Below are 21,185 nucleotides of genomic sequence, written 5' to 3'. Positions count from 1 at the left end.
ATATTTTTTTCCTTTTGATTTCAAACAGATAGAAGTTAGTTAGTTCCAGCTTAGTACCATCTCATCTCTGTAACCATTTTCCCAACACCATACAGGAAGCTGTACAAATCCTGTATTAGGCAAATTTGTGAGGTAGTGTCTATGAACTTTCCTTTTGGTGTCTGTTAAATAAGACTGCTTATGCTCAGAACTATTTGTGGTTCTATACTTTCCAGTATTTTGTTTAAATTTTAATGTGTATGATTTAGTTTTTCAAATTATTTTATTAGTATGTGGCTCTGGATTTTCATACTTTTCTTTCCCAAGGATTTTGAATGTAATTTGACTGTGGTTACCACTGTTTAGTGGGTCAAATATGGTTAGTACTTGCACCAACTGGTAGGTATTACAGAGGATTGCATGGGAAAAAATACATTTTTTCAGTTGTTCCAGGAAGCAATAATTTATTTTTAGAGATTTTTGAGAGCATTGTTATTCTTTATGACCCAATCTGCTCTTTCTGCACTTTTATTGAATTAAATTTATTTATTTATTATTATGCAGCTGTTTTGCTAATGGCTGTCATGTCACAACCTGCTTTATTGTGTGGCATTATGTCTAATGGGCCTTTTCTTTTAAACTTCTGACCTAAACCATATAAATATATTTTTCTCCTTTTCAGGTCAATTATAACTTAACTCCATATTTACTTTTTATACTACTGGCTTTTCCATCAGATAATTTTTTTCCTGGATTTTGAATTCTGCTGGACCTGATTGCTGCCTCTTTTTAAAGCAGCCTTATCATCACTTCCTATAGCAAATCTTGCTAATTACTGTTATTACTTTGATTTTGCCCTCAAGTAATGCCCAAGATCATGAGCTAATAACAAAAGATGTTACAAGTAAGCTATTGTCCCAGCCGAAGAAGGAGTTGTATGTGTGTAATTCACAGCACAGGAGCACTATTTATGTGAAGAGTATTCACAGGGTTCTTCTGGAGGTTCTGGTAGTAGTTGAATCTTGTTCCCCCTCTTGCTCTGTGTAAGAGTACCAGAGATACGAGAAAATAGATTTTGACTATAAAGGAAGATGGGACATACAGAATTGAAAGTGGAGTCAAAAGCACAAAGTAGTTGGACAAAATAATTTCCTTTTCTTTTCAAACTTCCAGATTTTTGGCAGTTTTGTATTTTTATATTTTTGGCTCTGAAAACTGCATAATTTTCTTAGCATTTGTCCTAAGTCAGGTAAATTTCTTTTATCTCACTTTAGTCTTGACCTCAACATCTCCATAGCCTTAAGATGAGGAATTTTAGAAAGGATGAGTGTGTGCATGCTTTTCCAAGTCTCTCAGCTTTGTGTTTTGCATATAGATAATGATGACAGAAGGCTTTTCTGTACACTTGATCTCACAAGAAGAGGTTAATAGAATGTGAAAATGAGGGGTGTAGCTTGTTGCGCATGAGCTACGATGTCTTTGTTAGGAGCTTTGGTCAGGACACACTTGCACAGCAGAACAGATTATGAGCTATACCACTTATCCTGAGTGCCAGGTATTCCCTGACTCTTCCCTTTGCATAGGTCACAGCTCTCTTATTAGCTTTATAGTTTGGGAATGACTACAGCTACACACATGGCTGGACTGTTACCAAACAGCCAAAGACTCTTTCTTGTCTTCTGCCCAAGAACAAAATGATGTCCTGGAGAGGTGCTGTGCATAAAGGTCACTTCTTCCATGACTTCCATGCCCTGGGAATTAACTCAAGCCAGCGAGGTCAATCTGATTATCTTTGGATCCAGGCATAATAATTACAAGCAAACTGTGACCAGCTATACTAGTATGAATCACTAGCTCTCATTCTGGCATGTGATTCCTCATGAGTTTATGTGATGAAAACATTTTGCAACTGTTGATAAAGTTTGCATGACTGATTTTGATGCTGACCACTTCAGCCCCTACAAAAGCACTATCAGATTTCTATGCAATACAGGTAACTGGCTCCTGAGACATTGTTGATGATGATTTGATTCTGCAAAGCCGCAATTAAGAAAAAAGTTCTGCAAGAACTTTTTCCAAATAGTAGCACTTTTCAATAGCTGCATGAAGTGAAATAACAAGTGTGCAAGAGGAAAATGTTACTTTGTGATGGTGCTAAGGAGGGATGTGAAATTTTGAGAACTTAAATCGAAAAATTTAGCAAAGCAATGACTGGTACTCACATGAGACATATGAGGGTGATATTCCTGTTGATTACCAGTAATTTCTCTCAGTTGGGTGTCAGGAAGAGATTCTCATTTGCTTTCCATTAGAATGACTGACTGTGAGGAGGCTGTTGAAGAGTCTGTGTTTGCACCTTTGCTCTCTGGCTGGCAGGTCTGAACGGGGCTAGATTTTGAACTGGAATGATTGGCTGCACATCAGCAGAAGTGCCATGTACTTTTTCTTTCAAAGGGCTCAAAGACTGCCTGTCCTTGACAAGTTTTTTGAAATCCATTTGTTGTCTCTGCTGATATTTCTGAATTTCAGGAAGACTTTGCAATTCAAAGGAACTAAAGCCATAATCACTCTTCTAGTTCTACGTTGGTTGAGATTGTTTTGTATGGCAGGTTTAGCAAAGTGTCATTCAGCCTCTAATGCAGACCCTATCCTATCTCAGAGCTATGTCTAGATATTCCTTTCATCTTCAAAATCATGTTTATAAGCAGATTGAGCGAGGCAGGGACTGGCTCCTGCAGAGAAGTGCAATACAGAACCACAAAATCATTTAACTTGAAAGGACCTTTTTTGAGTAATTTATTCCAAATCTCTGCTAAAAGCAGGACCAACTTATGTTTGATAAGGTTGCTTCAGGCATTTTTTGTTTGAGTAGTGCGCATCTCTCTACATACAGACACTCCACAGCTTTCCAAATTCTACAGCCTCTTCCAATCTTTGACCATCCTCATTATAGGAAAAAAAGTAAAAACACTCAAAGAAACATGCCCTGATCTCTTACTGTTTCTTGTTACAACTTGTCTTTTGCCTCTCATCCTTTCACAGTGGGCCTCTGAGAAAAGTCTGGGCCGCTCCTCTGTGTACCCTTGAATAAGAGGAGCAGTTAAGTTCTCTTCCCACTTGCTTTTAGGACTGGACAAACCCTGTTCTTTCAGGTTCAGCTTCCATAAAAGGTGCTTCAACCACTGACCAGCTTGGTGTCCTTTTGCTGGATTCATTCTGGTATGCTGTAGTGTCTTTCATTTACCAGAGTGTCCATAACTGGATACAGTAGTCCAGATGGGGTCTTACACATGATGACTGGAGAGGAAGAATCATCTCCTTGGAGCTCCTGCCCACCTTTCTTCTACCCTAGCCCAGTGGTAGTTCATCCTCATCATTTCAAGAGTGCATTGGTGGCCAGTGTTCAGTCTGTAATCCATCTTGACTCAGTACTATTCTTCAAAGCTGATTTATATATCGGAATACCGATGGCAGCTCCCTTTGCTATCAACTGCAAACTCGCTGGGAGTATACCCCATACTACTGTCCAGGTCATTAATTACATTTTTAATCAGAGTGGGTCCCTGTATCAACCTCAGAGAGATACCACTACCTGCTAGTGGGACTGTGGAATAATCTTTCTTGCTGCTCTTATCTTCCAGATTCAGGCTAAGCTTTGGCTTTCCTACTTCCAACCTTACATGCTTAGGTAGATGGAAATGAGAATTGTGTGCATAGAGAAAGACATTAATGAAATTCTGTAGCCCAAATTCTAAAAAGCAAGCATGCCTTTAAGAATTAAACTGAAACCTGCTTAGGCTTAGGGCTGTGATACAAAGATCTGATTCTGTTGAGAGGTGGCTACTGAGGTACCTGGCAGAATAATATGATCTTCATGCATTTTTGGTTTCAAGTAATAATGTATTTTCCAAGGACAGATTAAAAATCATAATGATTAAAAATAATATTTTTTCAAAGTGGTCCCAGAATTTTATGTAAAGCAAACCATTTATCTGTTGTTTTTATAAACCTGTGCTCAATACCTGTGCTCAGATCTATGCAGGACTTAGGTTTTTTTTCTATTTTCACCACGCAGAAGGATTGAAACTGAGCAGTGGTCCTCTATCTTTAGCTGCACTCAGACATTCCAAATGTCAGTCCAGGTCAGCACAAAAAGCACAAGCATCATTCATTGCCTGCTTTAAAACTATGCCAAGATGAGTAAATTGGAGGAGGTTTGTGCTGAGTAGTGACCCTGGGTCAGACACTGTGCCCTCTGGCATCCAGGTCTGGCAGGTTTGCTGGCATGCTGCTGTACTAATGCCTCTGGAATGCTTTCTTCACACCAGCACAATGTGCGCTGTATTAATTCTCATCAGTGAAGAAAAGTGGTGACTTGTCCAATGGGCTACTTTTTCTGGCTGTTCTCATCAGCATTGGTGCCATGATCAGTCCTTCACCTCTATTGTAGAGTCCTCAGCTGTAAATGGGTCTGAACTTATGGAAACAGGAAAAGTTGTGGTCCCAAAGGAACAAATAAAAGTAATACCCTCTGTCTCAGGACCAAGAAGTCAGTGTGCACTGGGGAATAGGACCCACATCCCTCATGGCACTTCAAACACAGAGTTCTTTCATCATTTGGGGTGTTTCCTGTATTTCCTGTTAAGGAAATATAATCCAATTACAAACACTGTAATATTAATATTATCGGTAAACGAAATATGTCAGTTTGTCAATAATAGTGATAAGAATTTGTATTAAAACTGCAGTTTTTATTTCACTTAATAAGGTTTTGGCATAGAAGCAGTAATGTCTTTTTTGTGAAATATTCATATTTTTCAACCACCAGTTCATCCCCTAAGTGTTTAGTGTTCTATATGTGCCAATTTACAGTCTCAGCTTACTTGTGTTTGAGTCAGGATAAAGAGTCTTGCAGTAAAGCATTTGGAAACTTCTGCAGTGAAAAATTTAAGTAAAATGTATTTCTATTAGAGAATTGGCACATTAATCTCAAAAAGCACATACAAACCCAATTATTTTCTTACAAGGTTTAGAAGAATAAGGATGAAATATATGAATGTAAGAATCAATGTATGCTGGAAAAATTTGAAATTGAGTTCACCAGCCAATTAAAAAGACCTTAATCAGGTCTGACATTTCATTTCCTTATTATCTTGTTACATTCCCCTAAAAAATGAATCGATAGATAAAGTACTGTTTTCTCATTCTCAAAAAAAGCAAAACACTCTTATTCATTGTCTTTTCTTTTTAGATACATTAGTGCCAAAGTCGGTTGTCGAAAAAATCAAAATATATTTTCCTACATTCTGAATTAACTGATACACAGTATTTAGTATGCTATATGTAAACAGCATTAACCTGGCGATAAAATATTCCATTTTCATTGATCTTATTCATAACTTCCTTAATTATATTTTTTAAAATAACTTTCTGTCATTGTTGTGTATTTGATCTCCCCTTCAAATTTTTTTTTCTGTTATAAAATTTACAGATTGAGCTGAAAAGTGGAATATTAAACATATTCTTAAGAACTGGCATTGTCTTTACCCAAGTGGACCTCTGGTTGGGACTGTCTTACTGTGATGGGAAATGGAATGAGGTCACGGTGAGCAAGGAGGGCTCTGTGATTTCAGCCACTATGAATGAACTGAGAGAGCAGGCGCTCGAGCCCCGTGTTCAGCAGCTGAAAGTAAACTCACCTGTCTATGTAGGAGGAATCCCACCTGACATTCAGAGCTTTTATAGAGAACTGGGGCTAGAACAAGGTAAGATGACACCAAGAGGAACACACGTTTTCAAAAACTGGTGTCATGCACCAGGTGGACATTCTGCTGTTGATAGTCTAAATTTATGAATGTAACATGAAGTTTTTCCTCCCACCCATTGTGACTCTACCAGTTATCCCTACCTGTCCAGCTTTACCTGGACCTGATCCTTTTGTAATGCTATAAAAATTCTTCTGACAGTCTGACTTGTAAGAGAGAGTCTGGAGTGTAGGAAACAGTAAAGTGAGATGCCCAACCAGATGATCTCAGATCTTCATTGGAGACTGCCAGTTCACAGAAACCTGTTTTACTTGATCCACTTGTGTCACTCGCAGGTCTGGAATACAAAATTGGTGGGAGACAGTAAACATAATATTAATATTTAATAAGTGATAAGATCACTATAGTGAATCTGGATGCTTGGCCCATGGAAGAGCAGATGAGAGCTTATTAGTTTTTTTTAGGCAGTACCAATTCTGATCTAAAAAACTAAGTGAGTATAAATGCCTGAACTTGGATTTTGGCTACAATCACCATTATGTTTTCCTCATTATCAGAAGGAAGGAAAACGATCATATATTTAACCATCACTGTCACTCTTCTATTGTGCAACAGGTCTAATTTGTGGGGAAAAGAGAGAAGCATTATTTGCATCCTGATACTAATGGCCTCCACAAAAGTATCTACTGTAGGAAGCTTAGTTGAAAAGTGTTCTACCAAACTCTCTTTGTGTGTGTTTTTTCATTGCTTGTGAAACTGTTCATCAGTCATGGGGTATTTTTCAGCTACTGTGGACAAATGTGTATCAGTCAGTAGGTGATTAGTGGGGAATCCAGTAAGTGGCTTCAAATGCATGAACTCACACCGAATGTGCAAATTCATGTGAGCTGAATTGGAGCCTTTTGATTTCACAGCTATAGAATAGTTCAAGAGTAATTTTTTTAAGTTCTCTTCCAGCTCTAGGTATCACATATAATATAATCTTCCTTCAGGTTCTGTGTGCATAATATTTATGGCCCAAAGGATCTGGCCAGTCATACCCTGTCAGTGTTGCCTCGTAGCAGATGGTGTAGCCTCATGAGTAGATGCATTCACAACTCCTGCAGCAAAGAGATCTGTGAATAAAGAATCTAGGGCAAAATTGCAGAGAAAGTGAATGTCTGAAGTGCATACCAAGTTGCATCAATAAAGATTTTTTTCCCACCAAACCTCCTCAGCACGCCACAAAATAAGCTGGTGGCTGTGAATTTGTATTTAGAGTGTCTGAAGATAAGTATTATGTGCTCTAAATGTAGGTTCAGGTGAGCAGGATTAGATATTATAACTTGAAACATACTTTTATTTAGGACTAAAATGATGCAGTGGTAAAATAACAGAATAAGGAGATCTTCCCATTTAATAAATATTTAGAAAAGATTTTCTCAATCTTCTGACTGCTTGTTACTTAATTTTTTAATAAAGGAATGTTGTTCTGGTCATAGCAAATAAGTGATAAATATTATTTTCCTCCTGCCTCACCTTTATGTGAGTTACAACTTTAAGAAATTTTAGCTGGAGGTCATGAGCCTTTGCATGACCCATCACATGACCTCCTGGGAGGTTCAAATGAAAGCTACCTGGCAGGAATATTTCTGAAAATTTGTAATATCTTTACATATTCTGAAGATACTTGAAAATAGACAGGATTGCTTGGCTGGTGTCAGTGAGAGATCTTCAAGTACTGATAAATATAGCTAAAAAATATACTAAAAATTATTAAAATAAATTGTAGAAAATGCATCTCACTGCAAATTAAACAACTTCATTTTGTCATAGGATTTGGATGCCTGGGCAGACTGGGACTAATTATTTCCCGTCACAGACTAAGAAACTGAGACAGTCAGAGTGGACTAGGAGTTGAACGTAAATTAGGATGTATTCATTTTAAGGAGCAGTTGGGCCAAATTCCCTGTGTTGTGGAGAGAGAGAAAGAGTTTCAGAGGATGATTCAAAATGGATGTCCACCTTCAGTACCCCTTTTAGCATGAACTGTGTATAGACATTAGATTCTCAGTTCAGGTGGCTAAGAACAAATACTACTCTGAGCTGTCATCTTACAGTAATAAATGCAATAAAAGTATGTAAGGTATAAATATGACATAAATACTCTCGCTTTCACAAAGCTAAAGAGAAGCACTGATCTGTGTAGGGTGGATTTTTAATTCACAAAGTTGATTCTTAAATGTCTTCAGTTTGGTTACTGTTTACTTTAGTTTTGTGTTAAGCACTAACCACTACTCAGATTTGAGAGCCATTTTATATCGATTTATTCATTATTAGTAGATACAAAAGTTTTAACAATTGCATTCTGAATTTTGTAGTTGTGTTGTAACTGCATGTAACTGATTTAACATATTTGTAATTTCAATAGGAATGTCACACATACACAGAAATATGTGGATATATAGAAATAAATTTAAATGAAACTTCTTAATTGGTTTATCATAAACAAGTAGTTTGGGTTTGTTTCTGGAGTATGTTTATAAACAGCATGTTATGAATTATGTCCCTGTTAGACAAAACTGATATGCCTCCATCTGATCTCCTGAAGTTAATTGTAATTTTAATCTAGATATTCTTTTTAGTTTGAGGAAACACATATATTTGACAAAACAGTAGCAAGCAGCAGAAAGCTGATTATAAAAGTCAGAGAATCTCTTTTGTGGTAATAATTTCAAAGTGAGAAATGATGAAAGTGAAAACAGAAAGGTATTTCCTTGTGGGATGGAATTGCTAACAGTGAAAGTATAGATCAGTAAGGCAGGAATTTACCAGCTTGGTATCTTGAAAGTGGAGACAGAATGTCATGTTGGAAGTCAACTTCCGACTTTATTCCAATATTCACTTTGCAGTCTTTAATGTTAAAAATATAGAATTGAAAGGAACAGAAGTGTTTCTTAATGACTGAAGCTCTTTATGTGGTACTAATCCCTTACTGTTTGCTAGGTTTCGGTGGTTGCATGAAGGATGTTAAATTTACACGAGGTGCTGTCGTTAACTTGGCATCTGTGTCCAGCAGTGCTGTCAGAGTCAATCTGGATGGATGCCTATCAACTGACAGTGCTGTTAACTGCAGGGGAAATGACTCCATCCTTGTGTACCGAGGAAAAGAGCAGAGTGTTTATGAGAGTGCTCTACAACCATTTACAGGTAGTGCATTGGTTCCTTTAATAAAATACATCATTTTCATTCCATTCTTTACTAATGTATTACTGTGTTCAGTATTTTTTTTTTAAATCTGTTCCCTCCTCTATCCTTCTCGATGTCCTTTGAAGAATACCTCTATAGGGTGGTTGCCTTAAATGAAGGAGGATCAGTATCTAGTGTGTGGACCCACGCTCGAACAAGAGAATCAGGTAAATATGATTTTAAGGTTTACTTGTTCCTATTTTTCATAATCTATTTAATGTCAGATTGAAGGTGTTCAAGAGCTGTTTGGACACAGTCCCATGCCCTGTGCTCTAGGATGACCCTGCCTGAGCAGGGAGGTTGGACCAGATGACCCACTGTGGTCCCTTCCAACCTGACTTGTTCTGTGATTCCGTGGAGACAATCCAGCCAAACCAATTTTGATTAGTGAACCTTGCATAGTGTTTCTGAGGGGGTGAAACTGCTTAATGCTTCAAACAGGTACCATATTACAGTCCTCAACTTTAAAGTGTTCAGGCGTGTATTTTCTTCTCATAACTCAAGGTATTTTCCAAATATTCACTAGATTATATAGTTACGGACAGTAAAGGATTGAACTGCATTAACTGAGTAAGAGCAACCATCTATTTGTGTTCATACGTGCACATCTAATATCATGTTGAATGAGTAGGCTGGAGTTAGTAAATCTGTATTTTTCTACACATAACTTAGTGCTACAAAATCAGGTGTAGAGAAAGGTGATACTGGGAAAGCAGACAGAAGCTGCGGAAAGGAAGGGGCCGTGTATTTGCTAGGGACAGGGTGGTCTTGTGAAAATTGTTTTTTTAAATGACCCACACATAGGTGTGCTACTCAGTGCTGCTGAATGAGGATTCCTTTTACAAGTAGTCCATAGATTGTGTGTGAAACCGTGGCATTATTTACTAGAACAGAAGCACATGGCTTGTGGAGAAGGTTTCAGAGTAGGAAGATGATACCTTAAAGATCAAAATTTTCATATGTCTTCTAAAGAAAATTTAAAAAACTTTTCTGGTAAGTGATTTTGCAAACTTTACCAAGCCAGTAAGATTTTGAAGATTTACAGTTCTGTGCATTTTACTTAACTAACTTTCCCTCTTCTTGAAATTGAAGCTCGGTTGCATTCCACCAGTGCAGAGCATTCTTTTGATGTAAATCATCCAATGTATCACTTAAAATATTACATGATATGGGCATAAATATTGGACTTGCAGATGTATTATTATACATTCTTAAACTTTGTGTGCCACCCAGAAGGGACAAAAGATATGCATATTTTCATGTCAACTGTCTGACAACTGTAAGGTTTGCCACAAATTTATGTTTGCAAGCTGACCACAGCACTGAGCAGTCCATGTTCCCTGGGGTTGGACAATAATTGCACTATTTAATTATTTTTGAGTTGGTTTTGTTATATCCCTTATGAGAAGACCATCTGCTGTACAGTACCTTACCTAACCCTGTGATACACTTCATAACTAATGAAATCAATATATTGCTGTAGTAATAGGAGCTTTCTCAGAGTATCACATGCTTTACAGAAGGATTGCCACTTCCAGGTACTTTTGTTCTTTCCATGCTGGTACACTTTTTATAAAAAACAAGGCTGCATTCATATTTAATGAAACTAAACAGTAAAATTACCAAAAAATAGGCTATTTGATGGTCAGAAAAGCGAGTGATCATCAGCAGGGCGAGGGAGTCCACATGCATCTACAGCAAACTCATCATCCATCATCCTGCCATAGTGTTCCTTGGGTCTTTCCTTTGTGTCCCTTGTGCAGTCATCTGTGATGAAGCTGTTACTGACCAGACCTTTACTTGGCATAGTAATATTCAGGAAATAGTTAAAGGTTATAGGAAATGGATTGATTTCTTTTTATTAGCAACTCTGTGCATATGTGATCTCGGTTTTCCAGTTCTTTAAAACATTTAAATTTTCCTTTTTCCTTTTTTTTTTTTTTCTTTTTTTTTTTTTCTTTTGTAATATGGAATGATCGGAAGCAAAAGATTTTGCAAAAAGGTCTTAAAAATCTCTGCTTTTCCCCAAGAAGGGTGCATGATGTTGAGGAAATAAAATATATATGTGGAAAATAAATGGAAGAGCTTTAATTTTTTGAAGGACTTCTGTAAAAGAGAATGGAGATTTTTAGAAACGTTTTGTAGTTGTGGCATTCTGTGGCTTAGATATCCAACTGATAAATATCAAACTCTTCTCTGCTGCAGTACTGCCTTGCTTCATTCAGTTGTATTATTATAATGCCTGTGCTTGTTAGCTACATACAGTCCACCTCCTCTCTTTGTGAGTGATGCTTAAATATGTTTGATACATGAAATGTTTTTGGAAAATTGCAACAAGACAAGAGGGAATGTTATGTAGATGGAGTTTTGATGGTTTTGAAATATAGCTTAAACTGAATAGCTCAAGATGTGCAGTCATATTAAATCAATGCTGAAAAGTTACAACTCTAATAAATTGTATTTATGCTAATGGTTGAGTCTGATTTACTGCAGCCATTAAAAGTGAAGAATAGGGGCAATAGTCTCCTTAGAACTGCCATTTTCTCTATTTTCTATTTTATCCTTCTACAGTTCCACAAAATGTGCCAACTCCCTCAAGAGTTCACAGTATAAATGGTTACAGCATTGAGGTCACCTGGGACAAACCAGCTGGGGTCATAGGTGTAATTGAGAAGTACATTTTGAAAGCGTATGAAGCGGATGGTCCCACTGTACCCATCACCAGTGCTGAGCTTACTGACGCTGGTATGCTCACAGGTAAATGTTGTTAAGTACCATTTTTTTGGCATATCTAATAACACAGGATGCTTATCCCTCCTTTTGTTGATCTAGAAAATACTACTTGTCTGTTTTTGTATATACACAGCATAGATAATATTGGGAAGGATAATTATTTGTGTCAGCATCCTTGCAGCGATGTACTGATTTCAAAGAACAATAGAAATTAAGATACAGCACAAATACTAAAAAGCAATTCCCAAACTATTTATGATCTGGGGGAGAAATGCTTCTTTTGTTTGCTTGTGTTTGCTTAGTATATATGATTTTTTTTAACCCCTTCCTATTGTTCCATAGAGTTCACCTAAATTATTCTGTAGGTCCCATATGATACTGTTTGACCTGAGGTATGAAAGCACTTGATATATCTGCCTAATTTCGATCATATAAACCTAACTGATTTCAGTGGGAACTAGCATACATTTGTGTTAATCAGCTGCTGTGGTTGATGCCACTGGGATGTAGAGGCATGTTATTGTGGAATTAAGAATTCGTGGTTTTGGGTTTATGGGGTGAGAATAGGGAACATTTTGGGACTTTTCTTCCTGCCAGGATAACGTGGATCTGACTTTCTGCTCTCTATGAACAAACTGCCTTTTCTGGCTGTTACAAAGTTCTCTGGGAAGGAAGTATGTTACAAACAAGAGTCTGGATTATGTTATGTGATGACTAAATGAGGCAATAGTGCAGACCAATAGATTCGTTTTTATAATCTCTAAAACAAATTCTATAATTCATAATAATAAAAAGTGGTAATGATGCAGTGCTCTAAGCTGGTGCATTGGTTTGGCTAAGGTTTGGGCAGTACAGGTTCTTGGAAAGTGTGTTAACCCTCAGGCAGTTATTTCCTGAAGCCCAGGTAATAGTTTTTACCTAAGTATATATGGTTTGTGTTGTTTCTCTGCCATAAGCTATGTATACATTTTTAAGGGGAAAATTGTACATATTTTATTTTCGCTGGTTTGAAGTTCTTTACTATTGGTAAGTAGTGAACTTGCCAGAACTGCATGGGCTTTCTATCCTTACTGTGATTTCTTTAATGACCTTGTTGATTTCAACATTCTTTATCTATGCTACAAGACAATACAGACTATTCTGGTTAGAAATTAAAGACTGAGACATATGGATTAGGTAGCTTACTCACAGCTGATGGTCAGAACCAAGATGTTGAATAACTTGTTTGGCATTGTGCCGTGATTGTTTGTCAGGGTTATAAAAGTGCCTGTACCAGGCTGGGCAGGTAAGAGGTTATCTGCCTGCAGCTTACAGGAGGTAGAAGAATCAAAATACCTTTACATTAAATGGAGACAGAAAATGGATTCTGGTTCTTTAGCCTATTACAGCAGATAGAATCACAGAATCATCAAGGTTGAAAGAGACCTGTAATATCATCAGGGCCCATTGTCAACATACCACCGCCACTCTGCCTCCTACACCACATCACCTGTGATCAGATCCAGACATCTCTTGAACACCTCCAGGGTTGATTGGCCCATCTCCCTGGGCAGCCCATTCCAATGCCTATCCACCCAAGCAGTGAAATTTGTTTTTAATATCTAATCTGAATCTCCACTGTCTCAGTTTGAGACCATTTCCTCTTGTCCTCTCACTGTAGGCACAGGAGAAGAGACTGTCTCCCACCTCACAGCAGCCTCCCATCAGGGAGTTGTAGAGAGCTATCAAATAATGCAAAATAAAATTATGGAATCATAGAATACCATGTTGGAAGGGAGCTCAAAGATCATGTGATCCAATCTTTCTTGGCAAAAGCCAGAATCTAGACAAGATGGCCCAGCACCCTTTCCAGCTGAATCTTAAAGCGTCCAGAGCTGAGAAATCCACCACTTCTTGGGAACATTATTCCAGTGGCTGATTGTGTTCATCATGAAGTTTTTTGTCTTGTTTCCAGTTGTAGTCTCCCCAAGAATAACTTGTACTCATTACCCCATGTCTTTTCCATGTGACTCCTTCTAAAAAGGGACTCTCCATCTTCCTTGTGGCCACTTTTTTAGTACTGGAACATGGTGATAAGATCTCTACTGATACTTCTTTTCTTAAGGCTAAACAAACCAAATTTTCTCAGTCTTTCCTTATTTGACAGGCTACCCAACCCTTTGATAATCTTTGTCACCCTTCTCTGGACTCTCTCCAGCCTGTCCACATCTTTTCTGCACAGCAGGGACCAAAACTGAACACAGTGTTCTGGGTGTGGCCTGACAAGAGCTAAGTAGAGGGAAATAATGACTTCTTTATCTCTGCTGGAGATGTTCTTGTTGATGCAATCCAGCATCCTGTTGGCTTTGTTTGCCACAGCAGCACACTGGCTGCTCGTATGACCCAAAGAGGGTAAGAATGTCTGTATTCAACTACTGATCTATATAACTGTGTCAGATTATGACCCTGAGATGGGCTCAGTTGGTAGGAGCATGGTGCTAATAACACTAGTGTTGTGGGATCAATCTCTGTATGGACCATTCACCTAAGAGTTGGACTCCATGAGTCTTGTGGGTGTCTTTCAACTCAGAATATTCTGTGATTCTCTAGATGCTCAGGATGAAAGTGTAAGAAATGTGCTAACCATAGAATGAGTCTTCCTGTTAGTACAAATTCAGCAGGTTGGTTGTGGAATTCTTCAGCTGAAAGCTGCATCTGGACCAACCTGCTTAATAGTCTGTGGTAGAATTGTCTCTATTTTTTAGATGCATTTATTCTTTCTGTTTCTGTAACTGTTGTGGGAGTAATTGTTCCAGGTCAGTTTTTGTGTGTACAATGTGCTTCCTCTTGTTGTTTATAACTCCTGCCCAGGATTTAGTTATGTATTTTCCAGTTCTGGCATGTATGAAATTTATAATTCATGTTCTCATGGTGAGGTCAGAGCTGAGACAAGTGTAAATTAAATCACCAATCCGAAGTCATTTTACTGTACTCTACTGATTTCAGTGGAGCCTACACAGGTGAAGAAGTCAGTGGATATCAAGAACTAGCTACCCACAAATATGACACTTCCAGGAGAAGGTGTATTCTCTTTCCTGGTTAATCAAAAGTTAACAGCAATACAGTGCCCCACAGAAGATGCTTACTTTTCTTTTAAGTTTACTGTGAACAAAAATTGTTGCTTGTTCTCCCTGTAATTTCAGGGACATTTCTTTAGAAATTCTTTTGTTGCATTCCATGAGAAAATGCTGCAGTAACCCAAACAGCCAGGCTTGCTAATACAACAGCAGAAGGACACCACAGCTCTCTGTGGGATCATGGATGAAGAAACAATGTTATTTTTCCATGCCCTCCTTCGAATTTTCATTCTCTGTCAAGCCTAGCACTGCCTAATCTGCTGCTTGAAATGTATCTGAGGGCACTGACAACTTTGTCTTTTTTTTTTTCCCTTGCAGCTTTTTTAGGCCCATCTGTTGTGTTTTGGTTTATACTTACACTGTAAATTCTTTTGAACAATTACAGTAGTGTCCCGAGTCATAACTGAAGCATAGTAACAAAAAGTTAAGAGCATTATCCATTTCTCAGAAGGCTGTGCTCTGTGTGTCACATTCAGAAGAACCTCTTGTACCCTTGTCAAGAAGAAGAAAAGCCAAACTAAATATTAAAAGTAAAATAGGTCTTTAAATGACCATAATCCTACGGTCTCAAAGGCCTATTTCTGACTCCTCAGAAAGCAAAATTCTTCAAAATCTGACCCTTGTAATCTTCCAAAATGTCAAACTGTTTTTTCATTTTCATCCAAGAAAGGAATATTCATCTGATTTAAATCCTTAAAATGAGGTTCTGACTGTTGAACCAGGAGTTTATTGGATAAGGTGATATATTTCAACATAGTGTTCAGTATCTGTATTCTAGGAAGAGAGTATAAAGTTTAGAGGGTAAACTTTTGGGATTCAAAAAGTACCATGCTTGCCCATCTTGCTTTCAGAGAAGCATGAAATAACATTGATGCACTTTGGATGTAGCTGGTCACATTCACAGAGTAATAAAGGAATTGCAGGGTCACTGCATGTAAGATTTTTTTTTTCCTAAAGGATTGCTTTCTTCTGCATTCCAGTGTTCCACATGTTGACATCAAAATTTGGAATATAAATTAGAATCAGTATTTAAACAAATGGAAGAAGCTTTAGAACACAGTGTTTCAGTGTGGTCTGTGATCACTGTTTGCATCTACTTTCCTTTGGAATCCAGAATATCACAGGGTCATTTGGGTTGGAAGGATTATCTAGTCCATTCCCCCAGCTCAAGCCAGGCTGACTGGAGCAGGTTTTCCAGAACCACATCCAGCTATTAAATATCTCTACAAAATGGAGATACTTCTCTATGAGCAGCCTGTTCCAGGTTTCGTTACCCTCACAGTAAAAAGCAATTTCCTGTGTTCAGTTGGAATTTCATTTTCTCCCCAGGGAAGTGGTCACAACACCAAACCTGCCAGAGTTCAAGAAGTGTTTGGGCTCTCAGACACATGGTGTTGTTCTTGGGGTTGTCCTGTGCAGAGGCAGGAGCTGGACTCACCAATCACAGAACCAGTTAGGTTGGAAAAGATCTCGAAGGTCATCGTGACCCGTGATCCTTGTGGATCCTTTCCAAGGCAGGATATTCTCTGATACTGTGATTTATGTATTTCAATTTGTGTCCATTGACTCTTGTCTTTCACTGAACACCACTTAAAATAGGCTGGCTGCTGCTTTCTTCCCTTCCATAAGATAGTTATACATTTTGATAGATCACTCCAAGCCTTGTCTTTCCTGAGATGACCAGTCAGAGCTCGCTCTCTCTCTCAGAAGAGATGTGCACCAGTCTTTTTGCTGTCTTAGCGGCCCTTTTTGTATCATCCACAGACGTGCTGAGGGTGCACACTTCCCCATCGTCAAAGTAAAGGATAAAGATGTTGAACACTATCCCAGCAACCCGGGATACACCCCAGCTGTCTTACCTCTGTGTTTTGTGCCACTGATCAGAATCCTCTGAGCTTCTCTTGTCAAGCACATGCAAAATCCCTGCTTTATAATTCAGGAGATTGACTAGCCTCTAAATGATGAGCTCTAATGATACCTACATATAATGATGAAATAAAATGGGCTGCAAAACAATTCACACACAATTGGTTTTTTTTTTTCCTCTTAAAGATTTCTCTTTCAAGTTTCTATGATTTTGCACTTTATCCCACCTCTGTCAGTGCTGCAATAGCCAAGGGCTGATGTTGTGTTTGCACATGTGGTAATGAGAAAATTGTGGTCAACAGCTGCCATTCCCTCCTTCCTGTGACACGTGATTGTAATTACTTTTCACCTTTTAGTCTTTTATGTTCAGCAGATGAATATCTCAGGAAAAGTTAACTTAATGATTTAATATGGTTAATCAAAGTGTCTGAGCTGTGCTGTGGTTTTGAAAGCTCTATAGCTGGAGAGTCTTTCAGAAGAGGAGATGGGTCCATGTTCCAGTGACAGATCAGCCAGGGCTGGACAGTGGGGCCGTAGTGCTGGGGGAAGCTCACTGCCAGCCTGGCAGTTGACCATGTTCTGGCAAATGCTGAGAGGTTGTCCCTCTCAGGGAGACCCCTGCCAGTCCCCTGCCTAAGCAGCATGTGGCTTTGGGACCAGCCTCTGCCCTCTGACTGCTGCCTCTGACGGGGTTCGGGGGTCACTGTCTGAGGTGGATATTAGAAAATGCTGTTTCTCTCAGGCTTTTTCATCTGTGTGGTATGAAATGAGCGGTTTACCACCAATGGGGAGTTTGCTGTGTGAAGCTGTTGGTGAATTGTTTGGGCAACACTCTCATGCACTTGAAATTACTTGAAAGCTCTTATTTTGCACAAGTATTTAACACTCAAAACATTCCTACACTGCAATTAATGAGATTTTTTTAAAATTTATTGAAAAAGATTATTGCAAACCAACTAAGATGAATGCAGGCAGGGCCAGAGCACTAGGAGGGCTCTCAAATCCCTGCTCCAAGCTGAGACAAATTTCTAAAGTTGTAAAACTTCATGTGTAATAAGATATGTAGATAAGAGTGTTTGGCTGGGGGTATTGTGACAAGGGGTAGCTGATAGACCTGTCTGTGCCCATTAGGTTTCTGTGATTGTCAGGTGGTGCTTGAGCTCCTAGTGACTCTAAGTCAGAATGACAGAATGTAGGTTCCCTTCTCCTTTCATTTAGCTGGCTTTAGCAGACTAGTGGCATATTTTTCAATATATGAATTTTAAAACATAAATTATATTCATATTCTACAGTATTAAGTTTCAAACTTGATTGAGTTTAAACCTAAATGAGTCTTGTTTACAGTCCAATGCTGTTGTATAAATTTATTCATACAAAATGTAAATTGTGTGATTAAATAAACCTGAGCATTTTATCAAAATTGCATCAACTCTTAGATACATACCCATACTTTTATTAATAAAAAAAGTTAATTTCTTAATGTTTTTGAGGATAGAAAATATTATTATGGTTTTATAGACATATTAAAAATCTGCAGAAAAGTAAACAGTTTATTTTTCTGTTTGCAAACTTTTAAAGATAATCATACTGCAAAAAATAAGCAATTATGAAGTTATTTGGAATGATCAAGGGTTACATAGTGATAGATATTACAAAACCAATACTCTCTGTGGATAATTAACTCTTGGTGCAAAATTGCCCTGTTCAGTTAAGGTTTTCTGCAAACTGAAGCAGCTGGGGATTTCCCTGTGCTAGGCGGAATGTAACAGGTTTGCTTGAACCACTGCAAACTGAATTTCATCTCCAAAGCCAGTGGAGCTTGTGTATGGTTTGTTACCAAGTATTTCTGTTGGGGAAAAAGGATCTTTCAAGCCACCTAAATACAATAACTAAAGTAAAAGCTTCTGTTTGTTCTTATAAGGCAAAGAGTTGGAATAGGTGCCCTTGTGTTGAGTAGTTCTTCATTTTATGACTCATACTATACTTAGAAGATGCTTTAAAAATGCAGATGTATGTGACAGATAGATGTGCACAGGCTTTCGGTTCAGAAATGCATATGTGGAAGACATATGTACTTAAACAGTTTTTGCTAGACTCTGTCAAAAACAAAGTCAGTTGAGGACTTCCTTTTCTGATCAGTGGACTGTGATTAAGTGTACTGTGGCAGTGATGCATCTCGACACACAAGTGACTTTGTTGGACAGATGCTGTATAACCTCAGGCATTCAAGTTAGCTAAATAGTCTGGGTTTGGGGAGGAAAGATTTGGTAACTTTGGTTTTTAAAGCTTGGACAAGAATTAAGGTAAATCGAAAGGTCAACTGTTGTTTCAATTGCAGTAGGTGTAGCTCAAAATGAGTCCTCATGAAATACCTGAAATAGCATGTTAGAGAGGAAACAATAAAAAAATCTGTCAAAGAAAAGTCCCTTTGACAAAAACATACACTCAATTTTTAAATTTTTATGAACAGAATATTAGCCCTCATACTGTAGTGGTAATGTTTTTTGTTTTTTTTAATGATAAGTACTACTTTTGCACTCAAAAAAAATCTGCCAGAATGCTGTGGATTATGGTATCTAAATGTGTGAGAACTCTCTTTGAGAGGTACTGAGCAAAAGAAATGTCTGCCTTACGGAGAAGGGAAGGAAAAATAGCTGGATATGTAATCTTAGATACTGTATGCATTAGAACGTTGAATGGAGTGGACACAAATATGCAACTAATTCTGGCTAGTCCACACACTCATTTTACCATAAATTCATGTTGACCCCTTTGCTATTGCCCATATCCACGTTGTTATCCCTTTGCTGTTCGAATGAACCTAGCATTTTCTCTCTTGCACATCTCTAAACCTTGACTTTCAATATTGCAAATAATTAAAGACCAGTTAAATAAAAGTATAGAGAATTAAATACTAGTTTTGCATATAAAGTGGGCTTAATGTTCTAGGTGTGATTCCAGATCACTCTTTTAGACTGTTAACTTTACATTCATATTTAACAAATGACATTATTCAGTTTCATGGGGTCACTGTGTCAAAATGTCTGTGTTAGAACTTTAATTTATTTCCAAAGGTTCTTTGGGCAGATAGGAGTGGTGTGTTAAAATGATTTAGCATCTCCACTTCCCCATGTGGATTTTAAGGCTTTGAATGTAGTCTATGATGTTAATTTTGAGTTAGGTGGATTCAGCTGCTCTGTAGTGGCAGATTCAATGTGTGGGACCCGTATCTCAAATGTGTGAGGCTGACCCTCTTCTCAAATATTGATGATGTCTCTAAGCCTATCTCCTGATCAGAGTGACAATTTATCCACTTCTCTCCTGTTTGCATTAATAGAATACATACAAATGTGGCCAAATTTTGCTTTGTTAGCACCCCATCTTGGAAGGTCTGATGAACTCTTATCAGATCAGCAGTTATTGGATATAGACAAGAGATGCCAGTCTGAGAGTGTGATAATTGAGGAGTTAGGGAAAGTTTTTTTAAAGCTGTCAATCAGCTTCATTGGATCATAGGCTATTTTTTACTGCAAAATTTATTTTGCTGTTCTTTAAATTAATTCACGTGCATCAGTGATGATCTTTGCTGTGGGACTGCTGACTTTGTATTTCAGCGTAGTCAGGTGCTGAGTGTAAATTTCACTGACTGACTGAAAGTGCAGAGGAAATGAGTGGGTAATGAGAGCAGAGCAGCCAGTTCTTTAATTGAATTAAAAGCTGGGTGACACCAATGCAGACACCTGTCCAATTACAGACAGGCCAAGGTGTTTACCATTGCTGTACAAGCGATTTGAAGATGACAGAAATCTTTCCGCCCACAGATTAACATAATGAAGGAGAACAGATTAGAGTGGATGCTGGCCAAACAGATAGGATGGCAGCTGAGAAAAAAGTAGTTTGCTGAAGTATGTAAATAAAATCTGTGCACTTTCTATTGCCTACCTATGCACATCTGTTTCTTTGGTGAAAAAAAATAGTGCAAGAGTACATGTGAAGGAAAAACATTAATTAGGAAATGAAAAAAAACTTTTTAAGTTGCTGCCTTTGCTGAATGAATTTTTTAACAAAAAGCCTCCTGTAGCAAAAAGGTTTATTTGTTTGAGTTTTTTTCCATGCACGTTCTCTCAGCCTTTCACAAACCTATCTGTGCAATGGGAAGTTTGTTGTGCTACAGGTGCTTCATATAAAACCTTCCTACTTTGTTAAAAGTAAACCAAACAGCCCAATCCAATCCTTCTACGTGTCCTGGCATCTTTTTGGATAGGTCTGATATTCTGCAGCTCTCAGTGCCTGATGCCGTTGGTAACCCTACAGGATGTCTTTCATGGGGAAATGCGAGGAGTATTAATTCACTGCATCAGAACAAACAAGTGCTACAAGTGCTAAATGTACAAATCAAGCTAAACTGCTTCCTAAAGCACCACAGAGTGAATAGAGAGATGGTAAATATACAATGCCATGCTCCCCTTGGCCAGGGACTTACAAATGTCGCAGTTAG

The 21,185-nt window shown here is 38.0% G+C and overlaps 1 protein-coding gene across 1 annotated transcript in view; it reads left to right on the top strand.

The window, feature by feature from the left end:
• Positions 1 to 21,185, top strand: part of USH2A (usherin) — a 377,078-nt gene that overhangs the window by 140,077 nt on the left and 215,816 nt on the right. The window contains exons 27-30 of the mRNA XM_066316187.1: positions 5,471 to 5,744; positions 8,730 to 8,933; positions 9,059 to 9,139; positions 11,544 to 11,729. Of these exons, the coding sequence (XP_066172284.1) occupies positions 5,471 to 5,744; positions 8,730 to 8,933; positions 9,059 to 9,139; positions 11,544 to 11,729 (745 nt within the window). The remainder of the gene's footprint in view (positions 1 to 5,470; positions 5,745 to 8,729; positions 8,934 to 9,058; positions 9,140 to 11,543; positions 11,730 to 21,185) is intronic.

This window comes from Sylvia atricapilla, chromosome 3 (genome assembly GCF_009819655.1).
Source record: "Sylvia atricapilla isolate bSylAtr1 chromosome 3, bSylAtr1.pri, whole genome shotgun sequence".
Classification (NCBI taxonomy): domain Eukaryota; kingdom Metazoa; phylum Chordata; class Aves; order Passeriformes; family Sylviidae; genus Sylvia; species Sylvia atricapilla.
Note: the sequence above shows the minus strand (reverse complement) of the source record. Positions and strands in the feature narration are given on the sequence as shown.